At 57.6% G+C, this 27,833-nt stretch overlaps 2 protein-coding genes across 2 annotated transcripts in view; both read right to left on the reverse strand.

The window, feature by feature from the left end:
- The window catches only part of LOC117650796 (neuroendocrine convertase 2), a gene marked incomplete at its 5' end in the record, with an annotated part of 35,939 nt that extends 23,598 nt beyond the window's left edge, over positions 1–12,341 (reverse strand). The window contains one exon of the mRNA XM_034394398.1: positions 12,141–12,341. Coding sequence (XP_034250289.1) covers positions 12,141–12,341 — 201 coding nt within the window. The remainder of the gene's footprint in view (positions 1–12,140) is intronic.
- A 1,970-nt stretch (positions 12,342–14,311) lies between these two features.
- LOC117650900 (myosin heavy chain kinase B) lies at positions 14,312–22,516 on the reverse strand. The gene is made up of 5 exons (XM_034394542.1): positions 22,323–22,516; positions 20,923–21,159; positions 19,576–19,705; positions 18,455–18,612; positions 14,312–16,167 (listed from the first exon to the last, which is right to left on the reverse strand). The coding sequence occupies exons 1-5, from the start codon at positions 22,440–22,442 to the stop codon at positions 15,937–15,939; spliced, it is 876 nt and encodes a 291-aa protein (XP_034250433.1). The 5' UTR covers positions 22,443–22,516; the 3' UTR covers positions 14,312–15,936.
- Between the last annotated feature and the right edge of the window lie 5,317 nt (positions 22,517–27,833).

Consider the following 27,833-nt stretch of genomic DNA (forward strand, 5'->3'; position numbering starts at 1 on the left):
AAAACTGATAGAGGAAATCAATCTGTCCGGATGGGCACACCTTCCAATTCTCATACCTTTCATTTATTGTTGAAAGTTAAAAAGCTTAGACGACAGGCATCACGACGAAAGAACTTTGCTCTTTTTAAACATGTGAGGACACTGAGTACAGCCCAAGCTGTCTGTGCACATGAGTTGAGGAGAAACGACGTCGGTTATCCGGTGTACAGCAAATTGGTTATCCGTTATCCGGATAACCAGAAATTTCGAAGTAATCCGGGGAAGCTCTGACGTAATCCGGAGTAATCCGGGGAAATTCTGAGGTAATCCGGGGTAATCCGGCGTAATCCAATGGTAATCCTGGGAATTTTTCGATGTAATCCGGAGGTAATCCGCGGGTTATCCGGGGTTATCCCTATCCGATGTACACAAAATTTCTCAGTCGTTTCCCCCTCGGTGCACTCAAGAGTGCACTAGTGATTGGCCCCTCGCGGCGTACGCACATGGCCTGTGTGTTCCGGCAGGCGTGGCAGGCGCAGCAGCAGCGCCCCGGAAATTGCGCTCTCGAGGCGCCCTGGCGTCCCAGAGAAAACCGCCAATCTCGCCGTCATCTCAAACAGGCAGCTGGGGCCCTCTCGGGCGCTTTTGATCCGCCACCGCGAGTCTGCCGTGGCGAAACTCCCCTCCCACTCCGGAGCGGGGACGGAAGAGAACAAGGGGTAGTCGGGAAGAAGAGGTTTTAACTACTGCGAGGACGGTGACAGCCGTGAGATACAGAAGAGCGGCTTGTCACTCCGTCTCTCTCGCGCCCCTCACAGAGAGCACCATGACTGCGACAGTCAGAGCGACGAAAAGACTTTCCTGAATCCCCCCGTGGTTGCGAGTACGGCCCCAACCCGCCACGGAGCAGACCGACAAAGCTAGAAAGTCGAATGTTCCGTGAGTACTCGAACCGCTCAGACAGCGATCCGGTTGGACAGCGAGGACCCCCCCTCCCCTAAGGTCATATGGAAGATAGGTCTGCGCAACCGAGATGCATGCTGGGAGACCGGGCAAGCCGGCAGGCAGGCTGGCAGGCAGGTAGGCGGTCCTCCGCTGCGGCCGGCGACGGATTCGGGAGGGATTAGCTGCCCGGTCTCCCAGCATGCATCTCGGTTGCGCAGACCTATCTTCCATATGACCTTACCCTCCCCCTCCCCTGCCTCCCCCGGGAACCCCGCATCCTGCCGTGGCCCACACCAAACTGCCACACAGTCACACAGACGCACCGCAGCTGGGCCGCCCTTAACCTGCTGCCCCACAAAGCGACATTCGACCACTCGGCCACCCACCCACACTAACGCACACACACACACACACACACACACACACACAAACGGGGGCGCGCGCACACACATATACACACACACTCGCCCACGCTCTCCGCTGCGCCTACAAACGGCCTTGCCGAGGAAACAATAAAGCAATTACCGAACACACTAAACGTGTTAGGACGAAGAGCAGAGAACGCTTCCTGACACGATGAGGGCGGTTAGGGCGCAGTGCGGGGCGCAGTGTGCCGGGCGCGGTGCGGGGCGGGCGCCTCCCCGCCGACCACCGCCTTGCAGCAAGACTCGCCATCCTCGGCTCTTTCTCGAAACCGGGCGAGACATAACTTGGGCAATCTCGAGTTGTAATCGAGTTAACACGCTGGCGGCAGCGTGACCGCTGGAGGCGGCTGGAGGCAGCGCGACTGCTGGAGCCGGCGCTGGGAGACGACGCTCTTGCCCTTGGCAGTGTCGCGGAAAGGGGGAGGGGGGCGCTAGAAGCCTTCCAGCTGCTGGGGATCTGATGATAAAACGCGCCGTCTGGAGAGGGAACCGCACAGCGCCGCACGGCGTGGACAGAATATCATCGCGCAGAGGAGGTTAGGTTGGATTAGGTTCGGTTACCGCTGTCAAAACAAGTCTCAAAAACACGTAAACTCTTTTAGGCCTCACAAACAAAAGTAGCCAGTCGCAACAAATTATTTTGACCATACATAAGTATGCAAAGAAAACACTACGAATTTTACGAACTATTTCTTTGTATGACAAGTTGAAGAGTTCAGTTCGTACCTCGTAGGGTTTTCGGGCATAGGTAGGCTGGATTTGCACGCTGGGCACACCGCCCGGACACTCGGCGTGGCTGGTGCGTCCCCCTCCAGGTCCCCCTCCAGGTCCGCCTCCACGTCCGCCCACTCACGGTGTGGCGAATTCCCAATGAAGTGAAGGGAAGGGGCTTTGGCGCTTTGGCCCAGCAGCGGGGGCCGACGAACTCTGAGTCGCTGGCGAGGCAAAAGGAGTGGGATGACGGACAATGAGCGTCTGGGAGCGAGAAGAGTAGGCACCCCCCCCCCTCCTCGTTCTCTGGCCGCTGTAAGTCTGCGGGGGGAGAAACAGAATTGGCCAAATTGGCGCAAATGGACTAAAAAGGCGACGTTCCGGACGCTGTGCCGATCTGTTTCATTTCTTTTTACTTCACAAATAATTTGGAATTCTAATATTATTTAATAAGTCCGACTTGAGCAACAAAGTTTAGGCGAATTTGACGGAGGACTGACGGACCACGCAATAAGCGGGCAGTGTGCTCATTACTTCGTGCGCGCTGCTGCCGGCATCACCGGCCCTTCGAAAGCAATTGGCGAAGCACTTCCTTTGGCGTCGAGCTTGGCGTCGAGATTGGCGTCGAGCTTGGCGTCGAGCATGGCGTCGAGCTTGGCGTCGAGCTTGGCGTCGAGCTTGGCGTCGAGCTTGGCGTCGAGCTTGGCGTCGAGCTTGGCGTCGAGCTTGGCGTCGAGCTTGGCGTCGAGCTTGGCGTCGAGCTTGGCGTCGAGATTGGCGTCGAGCTTGGCGTCGAGCTTGGCGTCGAGCTTGGCGTCGAGCTTGGCGTCGAGCTTGGCGTCGAGCTTGGCGTCATCAAGCTTTATGAAAAAGCAGCCGACGGGCCTCCTCCCCACCCTCCTCGACCGGCAATAAAGACTTTGCCGTCGCCCCTACAGAAAGACTGCGAATGCGAAGCCTGGTCGCGGCCAAACTTCTTGATCTTCCCGGCCGAGCCGCTCGGGCCGTGCCGAAGCCTGCCATGCGGGTGGTGGCAGCACTGCAGCACGGACGCAACATGGGCGCGGTTTTGCAGTGGGCCCCGCGGCCGACTGCGTCTCAAAGGGTGGCGGGCGAGTGGGTCCGTCCCAGCCCAGCCCGGACCGCTTTTGCGCCAGCCAGCGCCTTCACCGTCTCCAGCGCCTCCACCGTCTCCAGCGCCTCCACCGTCTCCAGCGCCTCCACCGTCTCCAGCGCCTCCACCGTCTCCAGCGCCTCCACCGTCTCCAGCGCCTCCACCGTCTCCAGCGCCTCCACCGTCTCCAGCGCCTCCACCGTCTCCAGCGCCTCCAGGCCAGAGCGAAGCCGAAGCAGCTCTGATTACTCGGTGCAGGCCGAACGGGGCGGGGCGGGGCGGGGCGGGGCGGGGCGGGGCGGGCCGCGGCGGGACGCTTTCAAAGGCAGACGACTCAGGGTCTTCCTTCGTCCCTCGTCCTTCGCACCGCCGGTGCGAGCGCCGCGGTGGCGCGACGTCCCGCGGAGAGAAGCACCGCGTCAAAGGCGGTCGGCCTCCGCGCCACCCCAGCCCGCCCGCGGTTGATCGCATCGCCACCGGTGAATAATGCATGATATGTATGTTGACGAATCATGCGAGGAAGGCGGTGGCGAACCAACGCTATCAGGAAGGGCCGCGCCCTTGGCCGCGCCCGGCCGCGCAGCAAGGAAGCGGGCCCACAAAAGCCACGTCGTTTCAGCAGCCCTTGGCCGGGCGGGTTGGGTGGAGCAGGGCGGAGCGGGGCAGTGCTGCCCCGAGGGGGTATGCACTCGCGTAATAGTCGGTTCACTCTATCTGTAATAGCACGCGTAATAATACGCGTAATAGTCGCGTAATAGCCGAAATTGTCAAAATTTTATCAATTTTGGTGTGTTTTAGGCCGTTTTTAGCTAAATTCCGATTAATTTGTGGCGTAATAGAGCGTAATAGCGTAATAGTCGGTACACAGGTTCAGAGAGCGCATACCCCCTCGTGCTGCCCAGATACCGCGGTACTCCGCGACGTGGGCCCACTGCTAAAAAAACTCGGCGTTCGCACCCCCGCTCACAGTAAGTCGTCTGTGGAAGTGACGTTGGGGCTCGTCGCACACCAACCGAGTGACCCGGCCGGCCGGCGTGACATTTGGCCTCACAGAGGCATTGTTTCCACACGTGCAGCGTCACCCGATGCTGCGCTATCACACGCGGGCGCCCCCATACACTCCACCGTCGACTCTTTTGAAAAAAGTCGGTAAATAATAGAGCGGCCGCCGGTGCGGTCGCCCGTGCACGGGACGGCACGTGGCCGCGATGTTGTTCGCGGCTGCGGTGCGACCGACCTTTTCCCGCGCTTTAATGGCTTGGCTGCCCCCTCCCCCTCTTTCACCTCCGCGCGGGTCGAGGAGGGAAATCGGACCGGGATCCGGGCGAATGAGTCGCGAGCCGCCATCGGCGCCCTTTTACGGCGCCGACCGTAAAGATCGGCGGCACGTCGCCGACGGCAGCCTCGGGGCCGCGGCACGGATCGGCCGGCCCCCGCCGCCGCCCGCCGCCCTCGGCCCACCGCGCGTCGCTGCTTATTAAAAACTCGGCGAACACAAGAATCGGGAGAAGTTTGTCTCTTTAGTTGCACTCTAAAAAATAATGGCATTTGTACTACACCGTCGTATGGTAAAAGTACCAACTGCGGTATGGGAAACGACAATCCTATACGTGATTTGGAAAATTCCTATGCTTTTCGTTCTTTTGCCAATGCGGTGTAGTAAAAATCCGAACCGAGTATAGGAATTTGATTTCCAATACTCGTGATCGGTTTTTTGCCACACTTTTTAGTAGAAATCCTATTACTTCAGGCCGTTGTATAGTGCTTTTCCTACAACGCATTAGTATGAATCCCAAACATTTCTGAAAAATCTTTTCAGGAGAGAGGGGAACAAAATGGATATTCAATATTGATAACAGGCTGCACAAGGACTAAGGCGGCTAAACTGCCCAGAGAAAAGTAAACAAAAGCTCATGTGTGTCAAACCGTTGTATAGAAATTGGCACTAGACGATTCGTTAACACCGCTTTAAAGTTATTTTCTATCTTGTTCTGCCCCATTATCACATATGGTTTTAGATTATTTCGACTTCTTCAGTAAAACTTGAAATGGGTTAGTCTCTGAAAATCGCGGCAACTCTGAGAACTATTTATGTAAATGAGCCATGGTTTTAAATCCTTGCGAAATTTTCCGTGATATTATAATGAGACTGAAAATAAACGTAGCGCTCCAAAGCATTTTGACATCGTCTATTGTTAAGTTACCTTGTAAAACGTGAACTGTGGGTAAGGGTCCACTGTCAGCCACCTGGCGCCAGGTTTCACAAACCTGCCGCTAGGTGGCGCTTGGAGCGCCGTGCCCGTTCACCAATAAGTATTTCCGATTTATGTTACTAAAGTGGATAATTTTCGACAACTATATCATCTGTTGCCTAAGTAAGTGTCAGCCCTAGCCGTTGGCTTCCAGTTTTGAACAAAATATTACACTATAGTAGAGAAAAACGCATTTCCATGATGCCACTCGCTGGCGACTGCGGTCGGCCATTAGGTTGGGTGCACGCAAGATCTTCTTCCAGTCCAAGCGATCCACCTCGCGTAAAAGTAGCTTGGACAGGACAGGGCCGTCTTTTGAGTTTAAGGTTCCAGCTCCTGGAGTCCTCACAACTTTATTTTTGGAATGCCATCCCGAGAGAAGTGGTGCCATGCCATGTTCTCCCGAGTGATGTCCAATTATCCGCTAAATGAGCTTTCCTAGGCATGAATGGGAATTTCACCACCTCACGTAACGAAAACATCCCACAAGTCGTATGGGATTTTTACCATACACGGTGTGGTATTTTTCCCACACCCTAATATAGTAGAAACCCAACAACACGTATAGGATTTTTGCCATATCGACATATGGTAAAATTACCATGTCCTGTGTGGGAAAAATCCTATACCGAATAGGTTAAATGCGTCCGATACTTTTATAGGATTTCTACCACAATTTTTTTTAGAGTGTGCGTAATTAAGACGAGCGGCGCGGCTGACGGCGGGCCGGGCAGCCTTCGCAGGAACGGATTTGCTGTGGACGCCGTCTTCGGGCGAGCCGCGGCGAGCCAGCTGCCCCGCAGCGCGCCGCGGCGTCGTTCGCTCGGTCAGTCTGTGCACGCCATGACGTCTTTCAGCAGGAGGCTGACGGGTCTGGAAAACCCGCGATGCGTCGCCACTTTGACAGCGAGGCCGAGTCCAGAGCGCCTGCGGACGACAGGGTGGGCCAGCCCGCCGCACGCACCGGCCGCCCGGTTGCCTACCCTGCCGTCCGCGGGCGTTCCGGCGCACAGTGGGCCAAAACTCTAGACGCGTTTTGAGCTCCAGAGTCGCTAAATGGGACTCGAACCGAACGTGTGACCCCACCTATGGATAGCTCTTCGAACGAGGAATCCATGGGTGGGGTCACTCGGTTCGAGTCCTGCTTAGCGACTCTGGAGCTCGAAACGCGTCTAGAGTTTTGGCCGCCTCCACCGGTCTTCTGGCCCACTGTGCGGCGTTCCGGAGTGGGGGTGCGGACCGGCCCCATGCCGAGCAGCGCTCACGCCGCTCTGTCTCTGTCGCTCTCAATAAGCATCCCGCAGGGGTCCGCGAGAGCGACAGAGACAGTGCGATGAACCACGGGTGAGTGGGAGTGGAGCCGCAAGGGCGGCCGATGTGCGTCAGAAGCGTCCGTCGGCCCCACCGAAACCAGTGCCAGAGAATGGAATTCACATGCGGCCTACATTCTTTCTTCTCAAGAGTCACCATGTGGAAAACGGATCGATCTTGTCCAGAAGGTCAACAACAACTCGTCAAGTCAGGCGAAGTAAGTTGAGACGAAACCATGAATTTCATAACCAAACTCGGTTTTCGGTCCAAGAGTATTTTTCCTCATCAAGTATGAAATTTAATCATAGGGTGACCACTCTAAACTTTCGGTTAGGTACCCAGGAAGTGGTAATGCGCCATGGAACGGCCACTCCGTTCTGTCCTGTTGGTGGAAGGTCGGTCGGACGACCCTGGGCCGCCCGAAGGATAGGAAGCGGAGTGTCCCGGGCGAGCGAGACGCGGAAACTGCAGTGCGCCCCGTTCCAAAGCCGCACGCCCTGGGGCCCTGCATCATTCATTGCGAGCACACAGTGTGCCACACAGTGTGCCACACAGTGTGCCACACAGTGTGCCACACACGCCCGGTCTTCCGAGACAATCCGGTCCTCCATTGAGTGAGGGCCGGAGGCTTTGCAAGGGCGGGGGAGCAGGCGGTGGGGTAGTGCGTGGATTGTGAGAGGCTCAGGCGCTCCGCGATCGCGTCCGCGATACTAGGCACGCTATGCCATCGTTGTTTAGCAGTGCATCCTTTCCTGGGTCAACAACTTCCGAAAATCTTCCCGGACGGGATAGGCGCTTCATCAAACCACGCTCGGTTCCTTGGGTGGAATGGTCCCTGGGGTGAATCCAACACCTCACTAGACCTGACCAGTTCAAAAAATTGAGCAGATGTCGCCTTTCGCCACAAATCAGTCGTCTTATGGCTTCAGATCTTCCTTCCAGATGTTTCAAGGTCTCGCAAAACGTAATGAAATCTGCCTATTTCCGTTTCTCTCGGGATATTTTAACCACAAGTAAGAGCAGACAGGCTTCATTACTACTATTTTTAAACCTGTGTACTTTCCTTGCTTTAGTGTTCAACCCCTTTCATCGGTGGGCTCGTCGCCTTACCTAAGACTAATTGATGGCAGTTGGGTGATCACTTCACTGGTCTCCTCTGATTGCATTCACCACTGCCTTTCACTCGATTCAGTCGAATAAGTTGATTCTCTCGATTCGCTCGATTCTCCCGAATCAGTCGACGGCGCGAGCGCCGCCGCCAATCTGCATAAGAGACTAATCACGGTGAGTGGCTCTCCGGTAACGAAATCGCGAGTGGCGTGGCGTGGCCCGGCGTGGCGTGGCTCTGCGGCTCTGCCGAGCAGAATCTGCAGATCGAATCCTCGCCGGGTTGTCACGGCGGGCAGCGCTGCCACACACCGCCGGCACCTAACGGGACGCTCCCTCCCTCATCCAACCTCGCACGCCCCCGCTCGAAACGCTTCAATTATGGTGGAGGTGGAGGTTTTCTCCATATTTAGACAAATTTAAGTAACAGTTGGAAAATTTTCACCGAGAAGTTTTTACTAGACTTAGTGCCCGAGAGGCGCGTGGGTTCGTCGCGCCTGCAGTGTGCTCCTTGCTGGCTCCAGCGCGCCACCTTGGCTTCCTTGACTTCCCGGAAACTCGGAATCCTTTTGTGCATTTTCCAGCATCTCGCGGCGCTGCACTGCTTTTGCTGCAAGTCTGCGAGCGAGCTGGCGGTCTGGGGGCTGGCAGGCTAATTAATTTCGAGTTTCGCGTTGCTGCGTCGCTGCACAACAGACATCGGTCGAGCGCTCTCGCGCGTTCGCGTTGGCGGCAGCGCAGCGGCAGCGCCACGGAGCGGCGAAAGCACGCATTCCGACCGTGAACACGGTGAATGGGCACTGAGGACGTCAAAGGGAGAGGGCCGGGGGTGCTCTGCAACGCTCGGGGCCCTAGCAAGGCCGAGTTACCTCGCTGCTTCAAACAAAACGAAATCTCGTTTTAACCTCTGCCTCCCAAAAAAAACGACTAAAAGGCTTGGTTTTAAATATAGAGCAACAGGACTTTCACTCCATTCACCCCGTTCCTAGAAAACCACCTGAAAGGCAGGCAAAAAGTAACACAATACGCCTGTTGGAGGAGAAATGTGCTGCTCCTTCTCGGAATTCGGCCCTGCCTGGCTTGCCTGCCCCAGCCGCTGGACCGCGGGCAGGCCGGAGCTGTGAGGACGGACTGACACAGCGAGCCAGGGTCGCCGTCGCCTGCAGCATCGGCGCACAGTCGCGCAGTCCACGAAGGACGGCGGGGCGGCGTCGTGGCAGGTCGAAAGGGTATTTGCATGCCCTGCTCGAGGCCCGGGGGAGGGGGGAGGGGGAGGGGGCGCCCGCCCATTGGCAGGGACGGTGGCAGCTCGCCGTCGTGATTGGACGCCGGCTGGACGTGAGAGGTCCGCCCGCCAACTACGCCCAAGTCGAGCTTGGAGCAAGCTGGATGGCGGCGGGAAGTACCCGCTGCATGCCGTGGCCCCGAGGCGTGAGGCGTGGGCGCGCTGCTGGACACGGAGCTGGCCGTGGCGGTGGCGGTGGCCTCGCCGCCTTCGGGATGCCGGGCACGGCCGGGAAAATTAGACCGGCGCACTAAATCAAGGCCCCACTTAGGGCGGTCCGAGGCCTGGCCCGAGGCATCGCCGAGGCTGCCGAGGCGGCGCGCAGAATGGAGCGGCCGCCCCCGTGTGCGCGGTGCGGTGCGGTGCGGCGCGGTGTCTGAAGGGCTCAGCGGAATGGCCTTGCCTGATGCGCAGGCCTGGACGTTGGACGTGCCTGGGCGCCAAAGATGGTGTGCTCTGCCTCTCTCGCACTCATGGGCCGCCGCGTAGGGGAGCGCGAGAAGCAGGCGACCAGATCGGAGCTGCGCTGCTGGGGCCCGAGGCGCGCACATCTCGCGGTCCCCGACTGCGCTCCAGTCAAGTTTCCCGACCGGAAGTTTTGGGCCGCGCGGCTGCAGCCGTGAACCGAGAGACACGACTCAGCGCGCTGCCGCCGACATGCCGCCAACATGCCGCCACGCTGCGGCTAGGGGGAGACGTCGCGGTGGCGGCCAAGTTGGATTGGCTCTCGCGCCTTGCATGGCGTGCATTGGACGGGAGCGCGGGCCAGTTTTACCCGGTCGTCGTGGCCACCCGGACTGCGGGAAGTGGGACGAGGGAGGCTTGGCTGGGCCTCGCCGTCAAACAACGCGGTCGCGGCGGCCGCGGAGCCACCGCCTCTTCGCGCCACCACACCGCCTTCAATAGGGCCGCGACCGCAGGGCGGCCAAGTCGAAGGCGCCGCCTGGCGCCGCCCCGCTGCATAAACCCCCGTTCGCAAATAGAAATTAGAGGGCTCTGCGGCGGCGCCGGGCGGCGCCGAATGCGGGGGCCCCGGCTGGCAAGCGAGGCGACGGGCGGGCCAGACCGCGGCGGCGCCAATCAAATTGAGATCCCATCGCCTTCAAGTAAGCCCCCCTTTGTGACCCGCCCCGCCCCGTCCGGCACCGCCCGACTCGGCGGGGACAAGGCGCCATATGGCCGCGTCGCCTTTGAGCCCCGCCATCGATTTGCACCGAAATGAACGAGGAGCGGTTCGACAAAGTGGTTGCTTTGATCACGATCTGCAATCCGGTGATTGAAATGAACGTGCGTCTCGGCAGCGCTCGGCGGGGCTGACGGGGCGCGTCACGCGTGGGCTGTCGGAGGCGGACGCCTAGTACTCAAAGAGACTGTTCTGGGGCGGAGGCCTGCAATCCCTCCCGGGGGATGTTACCTCCTCCCTGGTCACAATGCGAGTGGGAGCTTCGAGCCGCTTGCGGTTCGTCTCCGCCGGTATAAAGTGTCACCCTAGTAAGGACGGCCACGTCTCGTTTTGCAGTGCAGGTGAGCTTGTGTCGGGCCCGAAACGGTATACGATCATGTGTGGTCTAGCCCGTAGTGGTAATGGTAATGGGAGGTAGGCAACACGGCTGCGTTGCGGGCCTGCCTGCCCTCACGGCGCTCTCGCGGTCGTGGCACTCTGGCACGGCCACGGCCCATGCCGATGGATGCTCATTGCCGATGCCACCCTATGGGTCGCTGAAGCTCCGTTTCGCTCGTCCTCATGTCGGGGGCCTGGAAACCATTCTTAATTTTTACGAAGATATATCGAAATTCGGGAATCCTGGTGATATTGGCTCGGATCACTCAGAGAAAGTGGCTCTGCTGGCGCTTCTCGCCCCGCGCGAAAACAACACTTCCAGACTGCCCCCCTCCTTCCCTGCAGTGACGGACAGCTCCGATGGAGCAGCAGCAGAGCGAACGCTCACCCCATTATGTTCCCTCGCCGGGTAAACAACAAACACCCACCAAACATGACGGTGACGCCAAAAACTCACGAACGACAGTCGTAGATGGGAGTCGGAACAATCAACCCCGTCGGCGGCAGACGGGGCGGCGCATGCGACCCGCTACAACCTCCACGTGGCGGGGAAGCTTGTTGACCAGGACGACACGACAATCGTACACGTCTGCATTCCACGAACTTGAGTAAATACTTTTGTCTATTGACTGCCACAATTGTTGTGGAGTACGCTGCTATACATTCACTCACTCGCTCGCTCACTCACTCACTTCTTCGCTCGCTCACTCCTTCGCTCGCTCACTCCTTCGCTCGCTCACTCCTTCGCTCGCTCACTCCTTCGCTCGCTCACTCACTCACTCACTCACTCACTCACTCACTCACTCACTCACGCACTCACTCACTCACTCATCCATTCACTCTTTTTCATTCATTTACCCATTAACACACTCATTCAATCGCCCCCCCCACCCCCCTACAGGGGCGGACTGGCCCGGGGTTGGTGGCGGGGAAATCCCCCCCGGGCCCCCCGGTATACGGGCCCCCTTTTGACCAAAAAACACAAAGTATTGTCCAGTTAAGTAACTCCAGAGCATACTTCTGACTCGGAATTGCTTCAAAATAGATCAAAAGTATCGATATTAATGTAAAAAGCTTAAAAATCTGTTATTGTTCATGAAAAACCCCTGAAAGATAGGCAAATTCGAGCCCCTCTGGCCTATTTCCCCGCCGGGCCCTTTAGGAGCCAGTCCGCCCCTGCCCCCCTAACACACACACACGCGCGCGACTACACGCCAGGGCCGTTTACCAGTGCTGGCGCGCATGCTTGTTGTTGCTGGGCGCCGCTGCCGCCGTGGCCACGTCGCGGTGCGTCAACACGGCGTTTGCCAGGAGCGTCTGGAGGGCTGGAGCGGCTGCAGAAGCCTTATTCCACACCCCAGCGCGTTTAAGGGCCGCCCCCGCCAGTCCCCGGCCGTCGCCTTGGCTGTCGCCGCCACTGCGAGCCGCTAGTGCCGCTAGTGCTACTCACCGGCCCGAGGTTCTCGAAGCCGTTGCGTTGCGCCACTTGGTGGGCCACGTCGTTGCCCAGGTCACCGTTGAGCTTCACCAAGAACGAGTTGGTGAAGACGTGCGGCGCGTTGGGGTCGGGGACGTCGCGGCGGCGCCTGGGGCTTGCCCTGGGGCTTGCGCCCGCCTGCACCACGACCAGCGCGGCCAACAGCAGCACCGCCACCACCACGCGGCCGCGTGAGCGGCGCGCCGCGAGCGGGCGCTGCTGCCCGCCTTGCTGCTGCATGGCGCACTGCCTCGCCATCCAGCGAGCGGGTCTCGGCGAGCCCTGAGTCCTGCCGGAGCGGTCTGAGCGGAGCAAGCGCGGCGCCGACGAGCAAAGCAAGCCCTGCGAGCGGAGCGAGCTAGCGGCCGAGCGCCGCAGCCACATTCGCTCCATGGAGGGGGTCGCGAGGGGTTGCCAGTGGGGTGGGGCGGCTCGGCTCGGCTCGCCACGGCGCGGGTAAACACGGCGCTAAGCAGCGCTGTGGGGGGAGGAGGGGCGGGGCGGGCCTGACGGTGACGTCAGGCGCTAACCCAACCGGCCGACGGCAACCCTATCGATCGGGGGCCGCCTCTCCATCCGCGCCGCCACGCAGCGCCACGCCGCGAGACGCGATGCGCCGCGGCGCCCCCGACCGCACCCCCGCCACCTGGCGGCCACGCCCGGAAGCTCGGAGCGCGGCGCGGCGCGGCGGCGGGGCGGCACGGCGGCACGGCGGCACGGCGCAGCCAGGCGCAGCGCCCCCCGCGGCGTCGCCCGAAGCCGAACTTTTCGTTTCAATATTCACAATCAGTGATATAGTTCCATGTAAAAATGCGATCTTTATGCAAATAACTGTAACTGATACAGAAAACCGTAACATATCGTTACAAGTTTACATATCGGGTGATGCAAAAATTAATAACGCAAATTTAAAGTCAAATTCCGAGCTTAATTTTAACATCACAATTGATCGGGCGAAAAGTCCTAACGTGGGGCGTGGTACTTTAGAAGCTTCGGGCCAGGAACTCTAACTGTCGCGCCGCAGGGCTCGTTTCCCACCACTACCTGGGCGTGCAGCGTGCCCGCTCGGTGTCATCGACAGTCTGAGGCGTGCCTCCCCATACGGCGCGGTGGCGCAAGCGGTAGCATGCCGAGCTGGCAATCCGGGGGACCGGGGTTCGGTTCCGGAGAACGCAGTTCGGTTTCTCCGGGTGTTCGGGAGTACAGGAGCGACGGAGCGAATGTGTAGGAATGAAAGATCGTTGAGGTTCAAATTTTGTTTATAAAACGACAAATTTTTCTGATTTTTGCATTGCAGAATTCTGTAACCGGGAAACAGTTTACCGTAACGCGTGATACAAAATTTTGTATCAGTGCTGATACAAAATTCTGTAACATTTGTAGTGGAAATTACTGCGTAACCATGTTACAGAATTTTGTATTGAAATTTTTTTGAGTGTATGGGTGGTGGTTTGTGGCCATCAGAGCGGAGCCGTGTGCAACAGGCCCACATGCCGGAGGTTCGACTCCTAACAAATATTTCCATTTAATTTTACTGCCTCACCCAGTGTGGTTCAAACCCGTGAACGAGAGACCACACCGAGCGTGGGACGTGGTGGTCCAGGGAGTAGAGGCGTCGGTTCCCAGTGCTAGGGTCGGCGGTTCGACTCTCTCAACTTCTTGCGAAATTTTGACCGTGTCGGTCGAGCCCTGCTGCGTCATAAGGCGGTCCTTCATGTGTAAGAAGGCAATAGCGGTCCTACAGAAGCTGAACTATGCGGTAGCAGTTTAAAGCCTGGATACACCGGTTCCCATCCGAACACCGAAGTTAAGCAGGCGGCTCGAACCCCATTGCGGGGGGAGAGGGTCGTAGGGTTCAAATTTTTTACGTTTAATTTTCAACCAACTTTTATATGACTCCGTCGTGGGTACCATGTGTTGTTTTGTCGAGTGTTGAGGGGGCTGGGGGCTGAGGTGGTGGTGAGGTCGGACAAAAAGAGGTCGTAGAAAAATATAACAGCGGGAAGGAGGTCGGATGAATTTCAGCAGGTCGGGCAAAAAGAGGTCGTACAAACGATGTAGACCCCTCTGTGAGCACGCGCGCGCGGCGCGACAGGGTACACGTGTGGGTGTTGGTCGACAAACAGTGTGACAAAAAAAACGAGTTTATTTGCACATTTGTTTATTACAAAACTATATACAAGGCGGGCGAGCACCCAAATGCAAGAGCCGTGAGAATCGACCATACTGAGACAGAAGCGATTAAGGCTGTTCCTGGACAGTGGCGGAACTAAAGTCACACACACTGCTAGAAAAGACTACAACAAAGCCCGGCAAATTTTTATCAGGGATGAATTGTACTTTCAGAGTACAACAATTATTGTACTACAAAAGAACAATAGGACCGGATGACGAGTGAACGTAGTCGACCTAGTCCAGTCTAGGGCTCGTACTTTTCATAATTACGGCCGCACTTTTTACAATCCTCGTTGTAGTTATTTGACCTATTTTGACAGATGTCGCCGTACTTCACACATAATTTTCGTGCAGTGCCGCGCACAGCGTACCACGGCGTACCACCATCCCGATTGAAGCCCTCTCACTAAGCTAACGGCAATAAGCTTCCCTGCGGTGCCTGCGGCTCGGCCTGAGGCTCGGCCTACGGTCCACGCGTTGCCGAAGCGCCCGCCAATTAATTCCCTGGAGGCTGATTCCGAGGGAGGTTGTCGTCGACCCGTGAGTGCGAGGAAGACGGAGCGACGAAAACGACTCTCGGAATCAGTCTGCTGCGGTGGCGGCGGGTGGCGGTCTGGCGTGGTTCCCCCACCGCCGCCGTGCAGCGGCTGGAAACTCTTTTGCCGAAATAGGCATGCAGAGGTGTTTTGTTCACGCTAGATCTCAGGATCCAAGAGAGATATGTGAAATCCGCGGGCATATTGGGAATCCTCATAAAATTTCACGTGGCGTAGGGTATGTTTAGTGTCGGAGGCTGAGTAAATGATCGGTTATTTTGCCACAGGAAAGTAAAAAATACGTCAAAATAACGCTATGAAACAAGGATCGAAATTTTCGCTTTTCCCGGAAATAGCTATTTTGTGTTCCTTAATGTGAGAAAACGGAGAGACCAATTCAAAATTTGAGCACAGATCTGAATTCAGCGCACTTTTCTCTGTGCAAATCACTTCTCGGGTGTCAAAAATGGAAGGTCAGTACCTTTGAAACATGCGGTCAATCGCAGGCTGTTTTGTCAATTCTACGCAATGCAGTTGATGCATACCTTGTTTAAGTTACACAGCGACGGTTGACTGTGACAATACAGTAATGCAGACTTCACGACAGCTTTTTGCACAGAAAATTTCTTTAGGATTCTGAAAATGGCCAGTGAATTACCCTACGAGGTTCCGTTCTCTTGCATTAAGGCACACAGCAGAACAATGCAACGTTTCGATCCTTGTCACAAAACGTTATTTTGCCCAATTTTTATTTTCCTTTGGCAATGTAATCGATTTTTTCCTCAACCCTCGTCATAAAACATACCCTACGCCACGTGAAATTTTATGAGGATTCCAAATATGCCCGCGGATTTTACCCATCTCTCTTGGATCCTGAGATCTAGCGTGAACAAAACACCTCTGCATGCCTATTTCGGCAAAAGAGTTTCCACCCGCTGCGCCGTGCCACCCCACCTGATCCCTCGGACCTGTTCAGATCCAAAAACGGCCAACGTGAAAGGAGATGTGAAGCTGTTTGTGTCCACGCACCAAGGCGGCAGGGCCCGGCAGGGGCGCCATCAGGCCGCCTCCACCCTGACGAGGTAGCCCGCCGTGCCGCCGACGTAGATCTGCCCCTTCTCGCCCGCGCACAGACTGCTCACGACGGGCTCCGTGTTGAACTCGCCCGTCACGCCCGACTCCCGCGGCGTGTCCAAGTCCCAGCGCCGGACGCAGCGGTCGTAGCCGCCGGTGAAGACGTAGCGGCCGTCCTTGGAGATGCACATGGCCTGGATGATCATCTCGTGCGCCTGCAACAGCCGAGCCGCACCACTGTAGCGAGGGGGGCGGGGGGAGGGGGCAAGGGCGAAGGGCAGGGCAACCTTGCGGAAGCCTGCTCGGTCAGGGCGCCCTGCGCTGCCCTGCGCGCGTAATCCGAGTTTGAGGAGGGAAAGGGCCAGGGCCGGCCAGGGTCCAATCCGCTACCCGCCGCCATCCGCTTTTCTTTGCTTTGCCGCATGTGTACAGACTAAAGTAACTAAACCTGCTGCCGGTCTGCAACTCGGATGAGGCCCTGCCGAGTTCTGTCTCCCTCGCACTCTCAAGGAGGGCCCCATGATTGCGACAGAGACAGAAAGAGGAAAGGACTCTTTCTGAAGGGAGGGAGGGTAGGCTAAAGTCAGCGCGGCTGCCCCGAAGGCGTTCCTGCGCTTCCTCTTCAGGCTGCGGCCCGCGCCCCGCCCGCTCCTTTACAAACGGCCCCGCCACGCCCCGCCACGCCCCGCCCCCCCGCCCGCCCGCCCACGCCCCCACGCCCCGCCACGCCCCGCCACGCCCCGCCACGCCCCGCCACGCCCCGCCACGCCCCGCCACGCCCCGCCACGCCCCGCCACGCCCCGCCACGCCCCGCCACGCCCCGCCACGCCCCGCCACGCCCCGCCACGCCCGCAGATTCCTCAGCCAGCCTCGCAGCCCAATTACGGCAGGGAATGCAGGGGGGGAATGCTGCGGGGAAAGCCGAGAAGTTATTCTCCTGGAGGAACCTTGTGCGGGAGCGTATTACGCAGTATTACGCTGGCGAAGCGCGATGCGGGGCATGACGTCAAATAAAAATCCGTTTAGGGGCAAAATTGGCAAGTACACTCAGAAAGAAAATTTCTGGAGCAAGAAAATACACTTGGAGCAGCTTGGAGCGGGAATATACCTTATGGTGAAGTAAATTATCCTTGTTCAAAGTAAATTCACATTATTCCGAATGAGAGAGAGGGGGTGGGGAGAAAGAGATAGACAGAGATACAGAGCGAGATGGATAAGTCAGCGGTACCCAACCTTTTTCGGTTCGCGACCCCAAATTTGTAACAAAAAATCTCATTCAACGAACGTTAATGAAAGCAGATGATACTCGTTTGGTTTTCTTCTACGGTGTAGTATGGGTTCATTCCAAAGATAGTATTTAAAAGCTGAGTCCTTTGTGCGCTGTAGCGGGGAGGGATTGTGAATGTTGCGCCCAGGCCGTCGCGCGCGAGGAGGGGTGCCATTGTCGAATTCCGCGCAGGCTGCGCCGCAGGCACAGACGCACCAGCCCGCCCCGGCAGCCAGCCCCTATTATATTGTTAGGATACGCACTTGGTTTTTGGACTCTCGAGTAAAAGCTAGCTGACACCTTTATGTGTCTTTTAGTTGTAGTTTTAGGTATGTTTTTGAGTAAAGGTATCATCTGCTAAAAATTTCCGCGACCCCCAGGAAAAATTTCGCGACCCCACGCGACCCCTCCTTTAGCATGCCTTTGATACAAAGTGCGATAATCCACCTAGTTTAGGAGCAGTATTGCCGCAAAGTTGATCAAAACGGCCACAAATGTCTTCTAAAAATCGTGTTTTGGGCCGACTTTAAGCAGCCACTGCGTTTGATCTGAGGCGGTATTTCGTCCTCCCTCAACGGGCATTTGGTCTTTGGACCTTCCTTTAGCATGCCTTTGTTGCGGAGTGTGATTATCTGCCTTAGTTTGGGAGCAGTATTGCCACAAAGTTGATCAAAACGGTCACAAATGTCTTTGAAAAATCGTGTTTTGGGCCGACTTTAAGCAGCCACTGCGTCTGATCCGAGGCGGTATTTCGTCCTCCTTCAACGGGCATTTGGTCTTTGGACCTTACTTTAACATGCCTTTGTTACGGAGTGCGATTATCGGCCTTAGTTTGGGAGCAGTATTGTCTCAAAGTTGATGAAAACAGTAAAAAATGCCTTTGAATGCCATTTTGATCCACTTTGAGACAATACTGCTCCCAAACTAAGGCCGATAATCGCGCTCCGTAACAAAGGCATTCTAAAGGAAGGTCCAAAGACCAAATGCCCGCTGAGGGAGGACGACATACCGCCTCGGATCAGACGCAGTTGCTGCTTAAAGTCGGCCTAAAACACGAGTTTTCAAAGGCATTTTCGACCGTTTTGAACAATTCTGCCAGCCGGGAAACAGCCGCGACCCCAGGCGACCCCAACCACCTCGCCGCGACCCCTCAAAATTTTTTCGCGACCCCCTTTGGGGGGTCCCCCTTTGGGGTCGCGACCCCAAGGTTGGGAACCGCTGGGATAAGTTCTCACCGGAACGCCCGCCACCTCCTCGAAGTTGTTCTCCTTGTTGTTCTCGTGGATCTGGATGCAGCGGCCGTCCGTGCTCGTGAACACGAGCCTCCTCTCCGACACCGCCAGCGGGCTTCGGCCCTGCATCGACTTGCGCATGGTGAAGCCGCTCTTCTTGCCTGCAACCAGAAGCACGTCAAGAACGCCAAGTCCGTGTTCGGCGTGTTCGACGCCCGGATCGGGCGATCGGTACCCAGTACTCCCTTAATTTTACCGGCTCTACCATTTCGGTTCAAACCCACGGCTTCAAGGACTTCGTTCCACACACACGCTTATGTGGGTCGTAGTGGCCGAGAGCAGAGAGGCGTTGGGTTGGGTCCCGACATTAGACTTCGGGGTTCGATACCCGTGGTCGCGAATGTTTTTACCAAGCTCGCATCGCACGAAGGCAGTTCCAGTTTACAAAATCGGCCTGCATCGAGCGTACCTCTCATCGACACCTCCTAGGAACAGGCGGCTATCTTCCAGGAGCTTCCAGACACTCGGCTATCTCTCAGTAGCTTCCAGACACTCGGCTATCTTTCAATAGCGTCCAGACACTCGGCTATCTTTCTGAGCGCTTCGGAGACTCGGCTAACTGCTTTCCCCACTTCCCGAGTTTGGGTGCGTATATATTTTAAACCAGTTGAAATGCCCTCACCGGGACCTAACCAAAATGTGTCAAAAGTTTGTCAGAGTAGATTTAAATCATGGCGTGAGCATGTCTTGATGAGTGTAACAAAGAAAAACGCTTTCGAAAGGACAACCCTAACCTCTCCGCAGAAGTCAGTTAGCCGAGTCTCCGAAGCGCTCTGGAAGATAGCCGAGTGTCTGGACGCTATTGAAAGATAGCCGAGTGTCTGAAAGCTACTGCGAGATAGCCGAGTGTCTGGAAGCTCCTGGAAGATAGCCGCTTGTTCCTAGGAGGTGTCGTCATGGCCCAGTAGTTCCGCTGCTGGGCAGCGTGACGCAGACTCCTGACCACCAGCAGTATCGCATTTACAAAGTGCGGTGTTCGAATACCAGCATCTCAGGTTTTTTTTTTCATGACAGTCCTGGAAACGGGCGGCAATTGATCGCTCCTGGACCCGACGTCGACGTACCTAGCATCTCGGTGATGGTGACGTAGGTGTCCCTGCAGGTGTACAGCAGGTTGTCCAGCACCTCCATGTCCCCTACCTCCTCCAGGATCTCGTACTGCTTCACCTTCTTCGCTCCCTTGTACACTGTCACCTGCAACACATTTGCATAATCGTGGAGGCACGCGGGGGCGCCGCCTGGCCCCGGGCCCTCCGCGCACTAAGCTCCCCATCCCCATGCACACCCTCGACGCTGCCGCATTTTGCCGCCATTCACGGTGCGGAAAGCACACTTCATCCTCTTGAACACCCGCCAGGCCACCAGCAAACTGATTCCAAGAGTCGTTTTCGTCGCTGTTTCCCTCGCGCTCGTTGGGCGTTCCGTGCAGGTGCGGGAGAGACAGAGTGGTGAAAACGACTCTCGGAACCAGTCTGCACTGCAAGCCGCCGGGCCCTGCCGGTGGACCGACACTTTTTCAAGAGCAGTTCCGTGACTCACGGCCAGGCCCGCACGAGGTGCCAAGCGCCACATTTCTTGCCGCGTTCCTGACATGTACCCACACATCTCCATCCCGCCCACCAACGCGGCGGCGAAGTAAGACGGGCGCCGCTCGAGAAGTACTTGGCCAAGCACCACGGACTTCGTCTAGCGTAAACCCAATCAAAGATGCATTCATGAGGTGCCTGCTTTCCGCCTCCAGGCGGAAGTACACTCTAAATGTTCTACAGTGAAGATTCTCCATATTATGGTGAAAATGTTCCATATTATGGTGGTGCAGCTGACTTCGTAACATACCATTGAGAATTCACTGTACCTTATAGAGATTTTGACGAATTTCTTTGGTATTATGGAGAAAATCTCCACCATATTATGTTGGTGCAGCCTTTCACCGTAAGACATTTACTGTGTACAGTAGTCGTAAAGATCTTCAGTTTTGCGAATTGAAAAATAATGGCACGCAGTACCTTTGTGCTCGAGGACTTAGCTCTTATTTGGGCAAAACCTGGAGCCGAGCCTGCTCACCGAAAAGTGTGAATTCGTCAACCGAGAGCATTTGACTCGCATCGAGAGACGCTCTTCGAAAAGGTTCAAACGCGATGCAAATGCTGTCGGATCAAGGACTCACTTCTTGCAGGGCTCCGCGATTACAAGCAGCAGGGGGTCTGCTATCAATATATACCACTTAAAAGCCACAGTAAAAATAAGGAAACGGCTGCTCAAAAAAACGTGACGCCATCCCCGCTGGCATCACACTCCACATCCACACATTCACATTCGCGAGCGGCCTTCGTCTATAATTGCGCTTCCGCAGCGGGACTCGGGACTCTTTGGGGACGTCGCCGTGCGCACCGCCCCGGCCGCAAACTCACCATGCCGTCGACGTCCCCGCCGTACAGCTGGTCGTTGGCGTACTTGAGCTTCATGGTCTCCACGTCGCAGTCCTCCTTGACGACGAGCCCCGGCTTGAGGTTGTCCAGGATGTTCCAGGAGCGGATGGAGCCGTCGTTGGAGGACGAGTAGAGCGTGTCGCCCTCCGCCGCTAGCGAGTACACGTTGACGGGGTGCGCCTGCACCTCGGCCTCCAGCTTCAGGTCGGACGACCACATCTGCGCGGTGGAAAGGCAGCATCAGACCGTGGCCACCTCTGCCGTCGGTGGCTGAAGAATAACTGCCGCCTGCCGCCACCAGGGCCCTCCCAGAGAGGACGAAACAGACAGGTATAACTCTCATTGCAAGCCGTTCCGCGAATCTCTTCGGGCCCGGCGGACGCGGTCGCGTGGCAGTAGCGCTACAGACTCGCGAGAGAAAGAGGCCTTGCGGGGGCCCGGCCCTCTCGGCCAATCACAGACAATTGTGAGAGCGCCATGCGGGGCGGGCGGGGCGGGGCGGCCCGAATCCGGGCTAAACCTGGGTGCGGCTCGGTGCGGCTACTCGGGCACCTTCGCCTCCACGCCATCAAGCATTGGCCCGCTCAGGGGGCCTCGGGGGCGTCGTCCTGCCTCGTCCTGCAGTGCAGTGCCCTGTCGTGCACGTGCTCGCCCACCGTCGCCCACGTGGCGCACGGCCAGCTGTTGTGGCTGTTGTGCCGCCCTTGTTTTGTGGTGCGCGTCCCACCAAGTCGGACCACACCCCCAGCGAATTGTCTGTCTGCGTGGCGGCCGGGGCGGGGCGTTCGCTGTCTGGCCACTCGCCAACAGCTGACCGCGTCGCCCCGCCCCGCCCCGCCCCACACCCAGACCCACCTCAAATTTAGCGGGACTCGGGGAGGAGGCCGAGCGCGCCGAGCGTGTGGCGGAACGGATCGGGAAAAAAAAAGAAGCACGTCGCCGTCGACCGCGCGCGGCGGGCAGCGGCCACGACTCCTGCGCCCCACGCGTTGTTCGCACTGGTCCGCGCCCAGCGCCATGCCACGTCGAGGCGCGAAACCGGAGCCATGCAAATGCAGGCACGGCCGCAGCACGAGCGACGCGCTGTCCGAAACGGAGCCGAGCCGGGCGGTCCGGGGCTGCGCAGGGGCCTTCCCTTTCGCAGTCCCTAGGACCCCGCGCCAGATTTGAAAAGCAATCCCGTCTGGACATGACGAATGATGGCAAGCCGACATTGACAAGAACGCGTAACGGCCTTGGGAAAGCCAAGGGCGGGTTCAGCCCGGTCAACGCAGCCAAGCCTCGGCCTAATCCAAATCACTTCAATGAAGCAGTTCAACGCGGCGAACACGGTGAACGCCGAAAGAGAGCAGCTCGTTTGTTTTTGTTGCATGCATGCTCACCTTGATCTTGCCGTCGTCCGCGCCACTGTACAGCTTGCCGCGGTGGAACAGCAGCGTGGCCACGTTCTCCAGGTGGCGCTCCTTCTCCGAGACGGAGGCGCTCTTCTTCATGGGGGCCATGGTGGCGACGGTCTGGTGTTTGACTTGCACCGCTCTCGCCGGCCGCCGACTGAGTGGAGCGCGACTCGGCGGGCTCTGCCGTGCGCCACGCTGGCGTAGCTGGCGTAGCTGGCGCCCTGCCCAGGTCCCTCTAAACACCGCCCCCCTCTCTCTCTCTCTCTCTCTCTCTCTCTCTCTCTCTCTCTCTCTCTCTCTCTCTCTCTCTCTCTCTCTCTCTCTCTCTCTCTCTCTCTCTCTCTCTCTCTCTCCCTCTCTCCCTCTCTCTAGAGACGTCTAGAGCCGAACGTCTAGAGCAGAGCCGAACGTCTCGAGGACCTACCGTCCACGAACGCCGAGCGTCACATCCCCACGATTCGGAACGCGGGTTGCTCCGTCTCTCTCGCACCCATGGGGCGTTCCGTGGGGGCGCGAGAGAGACGGAGCGACGCAGCGCCGCTCGGTGCCTCGACGCAGTAATTAGACGCAGCAGGCAATCACCGCAAACTACGAGATGGTGGCGCTCCGCAGGCCCCAGGCATCGAGCTTGGTTGCGATCCTGTCAAGTCGCGTCGCTCGCGGCGTCCGAGGCGACCTGAGAGAGACGCCGCCGCGGAGACGACCGTCAAAACTTGCAGCAATCCATCAAACTGCGCGCTGCCGCCGCCGCCGCGGTTCCGGGAAGATCCTCGGATTCCGAAATGTTGCGGCGCTTGAGCGCGGTGCGGAACAAATCGGGTTACCGGCTTATCGAAAGCTGTCCCGTCCCCGCCTCGCCCCACCCGCCGGGCGTTCCCGTGGAGTCCTGCGTCACGGGAATCGCGGGACGAGCAGGGCGAGCAGGCCTCCTGCCGCCGGCAATGACGCAAAAGTACAAACCGTGACATGCACCCCCACTCACCCGGAGCAACCGATACAATTGGTCCGAATAAGCTGTAGTTTGATCTGCGACGACCGAAGTTCCCAGAACAAATAGTTGTTTACTTCAAAAATTGTGCGTTTTAAAATCTTGATTCAACCGCATTTGCTTGTGTAGCACACCATTTGCTATGACATCCAAAAGTTTGTTCGGGGAACCCGTACTTTACGTTTATCATTTAATCATCCTACGACTTAGGAACCAACTAGCTCACTTGTGTTCTACCGATACAGAGGAAAATTTGTTGGATATATTTTATTTCATGTTGACGCTGGGGCGGCTGGGGCCAAGGCTGGGGCTGGCGGCTCGGGGCGCCACGGCCAAGGACCACCTCCACGTCAAAGTGGCAGGTGGTGCACGCCGCCGCACGCCGCGAATTGATGGGGCGACGCGCTTCAGGTGCGCCTCCCTGCAGCGCTGCAGCGCCTCGGCGTCGGGCCGCCCATGAGCGCCGCCCGAGGACAGGTGTCCACATGGGTGTCCACATGGTGTCCACCTGCGGCAGCTTCATTAGCGACTGACAGCCAGCAGACCGAGCACTGCTTTCGTCACTGTCTCTCTCGCACCCACACTGGACGCCCCGTGAGTACAAGAGAGACAGAACGAGAGCCGTGCACGGAATCGGCCTGCTGCAGGCGGCCTTCCATGTGTGCGCTGCTGGGCTTGTGCTGTGCATGCTTCTGCTTCTACCCCGCCAGCCGCCCTGCCGCCCAGCCACCCCAGCCCGCCCCGATTGTTGGCAAGTGATTGTTGCTGCCAGAGCGTCCCCCTCGTCTTCCTGTCTCCTGTCCCGACTCCCCACGCCGTAGTGCTCCCCGCCGCCCCCGCCGCCCCCGTCGCCCCCGCAACCAGCATGGCGGCCCGCCCCGACACGTTCTCACTTATCAAGAGGAAGATGGAGGTCGCCAAGGAGGTTCGACACTTTCAGGGACAGCACTGCCAATGGCAGGCAGCGGCCGGCAGCGGCCGGCCGGCCAGATTTAAGGGTGGCGTCGTCGGTGCAACGCGCCCCCTCGCGCCACGCCGCGCCACGCCACGCCGCGCCACGCCGCGCCTCACCGCCCCACACCGTTCACACTTCGTCCTTATCCCAGCACCCTTCTGACGACAGGGCAAGGCAAATCCTGTCAAAGGAACCAGACAAAACAGGAGAACACCTCCAGGAGAGGCCCTCCAGGATCCACCTTCAGAAGGGGGAAAGAGCAAGATTTTCTTGTCGAATCAGAAGGCTCACGTTCGTCGTCCACTCTCAGTCACACACGCAAAAGCAGAGGATGTCTCGGGATGTCTGGTCAGGTCCTTACCCGTTCGCGGGTCTTAGCCGAGGTCACGGCGATACAGACAGCCGCTCAAGTCTAAGGGCGAACACCGCTGCAGAAGTGCGAATCACTTCAAACTCAACTTTTGACGCGAGGATCGACGCAATTTGCGTACTTGGCCTCGTCTGCCAAAGTCAAGACGATGATAGGGGGCGATGAAATCCAGTCAGCAAGACCAAGTTATATGATGGCCTGGCTTCTGGCGTTCAATAGGAGCCCCGGGATTCGAAACACGCCGTGTATTTCTTGCCTCTGCGCTCCACAACCGGGCCTCCTCCTCCATTTCTCCTTGATTAGGGTGCGGGGGGGGGGGGATGAGGGGGTCAGCCATTGCCCGGCCTCTCGGCGAGAAAAAATATGTGGAACGCTGTCGAACGCTGTTCAGCTCCTTCACACAAAACCCAAGGATGGTAAAATTTCCACAATCGAGGTCGGTATTCGTTTTACCGCCTTTCGAAGAGGCATTCGTTGCCCATTGAAGGCGGTAAATTACCACCTTCCACAGTTTTATCGCCTTGAATGTACCATTTGGAGGGAAATTTAAGGCGGTACAGCGGTGAAAGGTGGTAATTTTACCGCCTTCAATGGGCGGTAATTTTTGTACCACACATGGAAGGCGGTGAAACGAATACCGCCTTCGTAAGACCATTATGTGTACCGCCTTTCGAATTTGGGTGTTGCCGTGTCCGCCGCAGAAGCCGCTGGGCTTCCGGAGGCTGTGCCCGCGGACGCAGTGGCGCAGCGCCATCCGGCAGGTCATCGCCCACCAGTCCTGGCTGTCCGTGCACGAGGACGACGAGGAGGACGGCCTGGCCGGCGGCGTCGTCAACCTGGTGGCCCTGCTCACCAAGCGCAGGAAGCGCGCCGGCGAGCTGTCCATCTGTGTACGGAACCAAGTCTAGTAAAAAAAAAGCACACCGCGCGCGCTGGGTACTTCGGAGAAGAGCTGGACTGGAACGGAAGTTGAGAGATCCAGAAAAACGAAGTATGAGAAATCTATGAGAATGAGCGTTGCCCTTATGCCACTTTCGCAGAGCTTTATTCTCATACTTCGCCGTCTTCTTGATTTCTCAAATACCTTCAGCTCATCTCCAAATAGCACCCTATTCGACGCCGTTTTGGCCCTCTTTTTTGGAAAAGGCTGCCCCTTATCATTATCATACCACTTATGGTGCGCGGGATAAAACTGCTCGTTCAACGAAATTTGTTGAAATTTTGTATTTGCCGTCAATGTAAATGTGTGGGTGAGTACTGATTTATTGGTACGAACTTCAGCTGCGTGGAGCCACCCACAGTGCATTTCTTGGTGGTAGGTTCGTTGAACGAAAACCACCTCCTTGTTGATGGTTGGACCGATCGATACGAGAACGGTATGGTGAAACGAATTCAACAGGCATTTCGCTCCAAACCTCGTCAATCCAACAAACTTCCCTTTGAATCAGAGGGGTTTTGTTCGTCGCGCACAAAGTGGTGCAGTGATAAAAGGGTCCAAGCGCGTCTCTGACGCGACTCAAGGCGTTCAGTTGAGCCTGGCGAGGATGAAGGGTGAGATGAGGGTTTTGGCGCGGTTTGGCGCGGTTTGGCGGTTGCAGGAGAAGGCGTTGCTGCGCCGGCCGCACGACCAGCGCAGCGTGGAGGAGAGGAAGGTGCTGGCCAGCCTGTTCAGCGGCATGCGCTGCTTCCGGAGGTACCCGGAGGTACCCGCCGAGGCCTGGCCGAGGCCCTCCCACAAGTCCAACGTTGTTCGCGTCATGAATTTCGTTGATTGTACTTCCAGCGACAGCCAGACGCCGTTTAACCGGGCGACGGTTCCAATTCCCATCGCATTGGTAGACAATCGAGTAGACAATCCTTCTTAATTTTTCTAGACCAGTGAGCGCTTGTCACCCGTTAGTGGCGCGTTAGTGACGAATGGCGACCCTAGATCACCTCCGCGCCCACGAAGCACCGCATAGGCAAGCCCGCCCGCGCGGCTACATGCGGGTTCCTCACCTCTTCTTTTGACACGGGGATTTTGGTACACCTGGTATACCTGGAAAGGAAGATAAGCAGGTTTTCTCCGAATGGGGAGGCCTCGGCCCTCGAGACACGTGCGGATCGTTCTTATTCAGCCCAAAAAAGCCTCAATACTGCCAGAGCCTTTGGAACCCCTCCCAACCTTCAGGCCGTTTCAATGGGCGCTTTGCTTCCACAAATCCGGAGACCCTGCGTCGCGCTGAGGCACACTGCGTAGTTGCGAATGCCGACAATCCCAACCCACGGCCCCTGGCGGCTCCAGGCTCGCCTGCCCATTTGCGCCTGCCCACTCAGATCCCTGCGGACACGCCCGGAGTAACGCCGCGGGAATACTCCGGGCTGAGGGGTCGCTTCAGGGGCGGGGTATCGCCTCGGGTTGGGATCAGGGGAGGGAGGGTGGGTTACTCCCTGGGTTGCTCCCCTGGAAGGAGCACAAGACTACCACTCATTTGACGTACGAGGTACAATTGACCGCTTCACTGTTCGTGGGTAGATATGACAATGAGTGAAAGTTGGCCGCGGATGACCGGAGGATCAATTTTCCTTGAGAGTTTCAAAAGTCTTGTTTCAGACAGACCCCGGACGGCAACTCTCATTGTTAATCGCACTCCGTTGTTCGCGTTCCCTCCCTCGCTGCTTCAGATTAAGCTATGAGCGTTCGGGCAGTATGGTGCCGCAAGGGTGGTTATGTGGGCGCATGACTCGTGTATTTCCAACCCCGGTCGAACTGTGACTGCAGTGCGTATTTGGGATTGGTTTTGTGACTGTTTCAGTCCATGATAGTTAGCGCAGCCGCTCTTATCTACTCCGCCGCCCCCGTCACTGTCACCCAGTGGGCGGTGGACGACGGCCCCGTGACCCGCCCCGCGCGCCGAGGGCTCCGGAACACGACTGACTCGCAATGTCCTTTGGCGTTGGCGGCTGCCAAACTTTGGTTGCATGCTCGGCTCGGCAGCACGTGCGCCGCATGATGGCGGGCTTCGTGTCCTTCGAGTGCTACGGCAAGGACCGCACCATCACGCGCGTGGGCCACAAGACGCAGGGCATGTACTTCGTGCTGAGCGGCTCGCTGGAGGAGTGGCGCGAGGTGCCGGACCCGCTGGCGGCGACCAGGCCCGGCACCGTGCTGCAGCTACACGCCACGCTGGGGCCGGGCGACGC

Source organism: Thrips palmi, unplaced genomic scaffold (assembly GCF_012932325.1).
Source record: "Thrips palmi isolate BJ-2018 unplaced genomic scaffold, TpBJ-2018v1 HiC_scaffold_5, whole genome shotgun sequence".
NCBI classification, from domain to species: domain Eukaryota; kingdom Metazoa; phylum Arthropoda; class Insecta; order Thysanoptera; family Thripidae; genus Thrips; species Thrips palmi.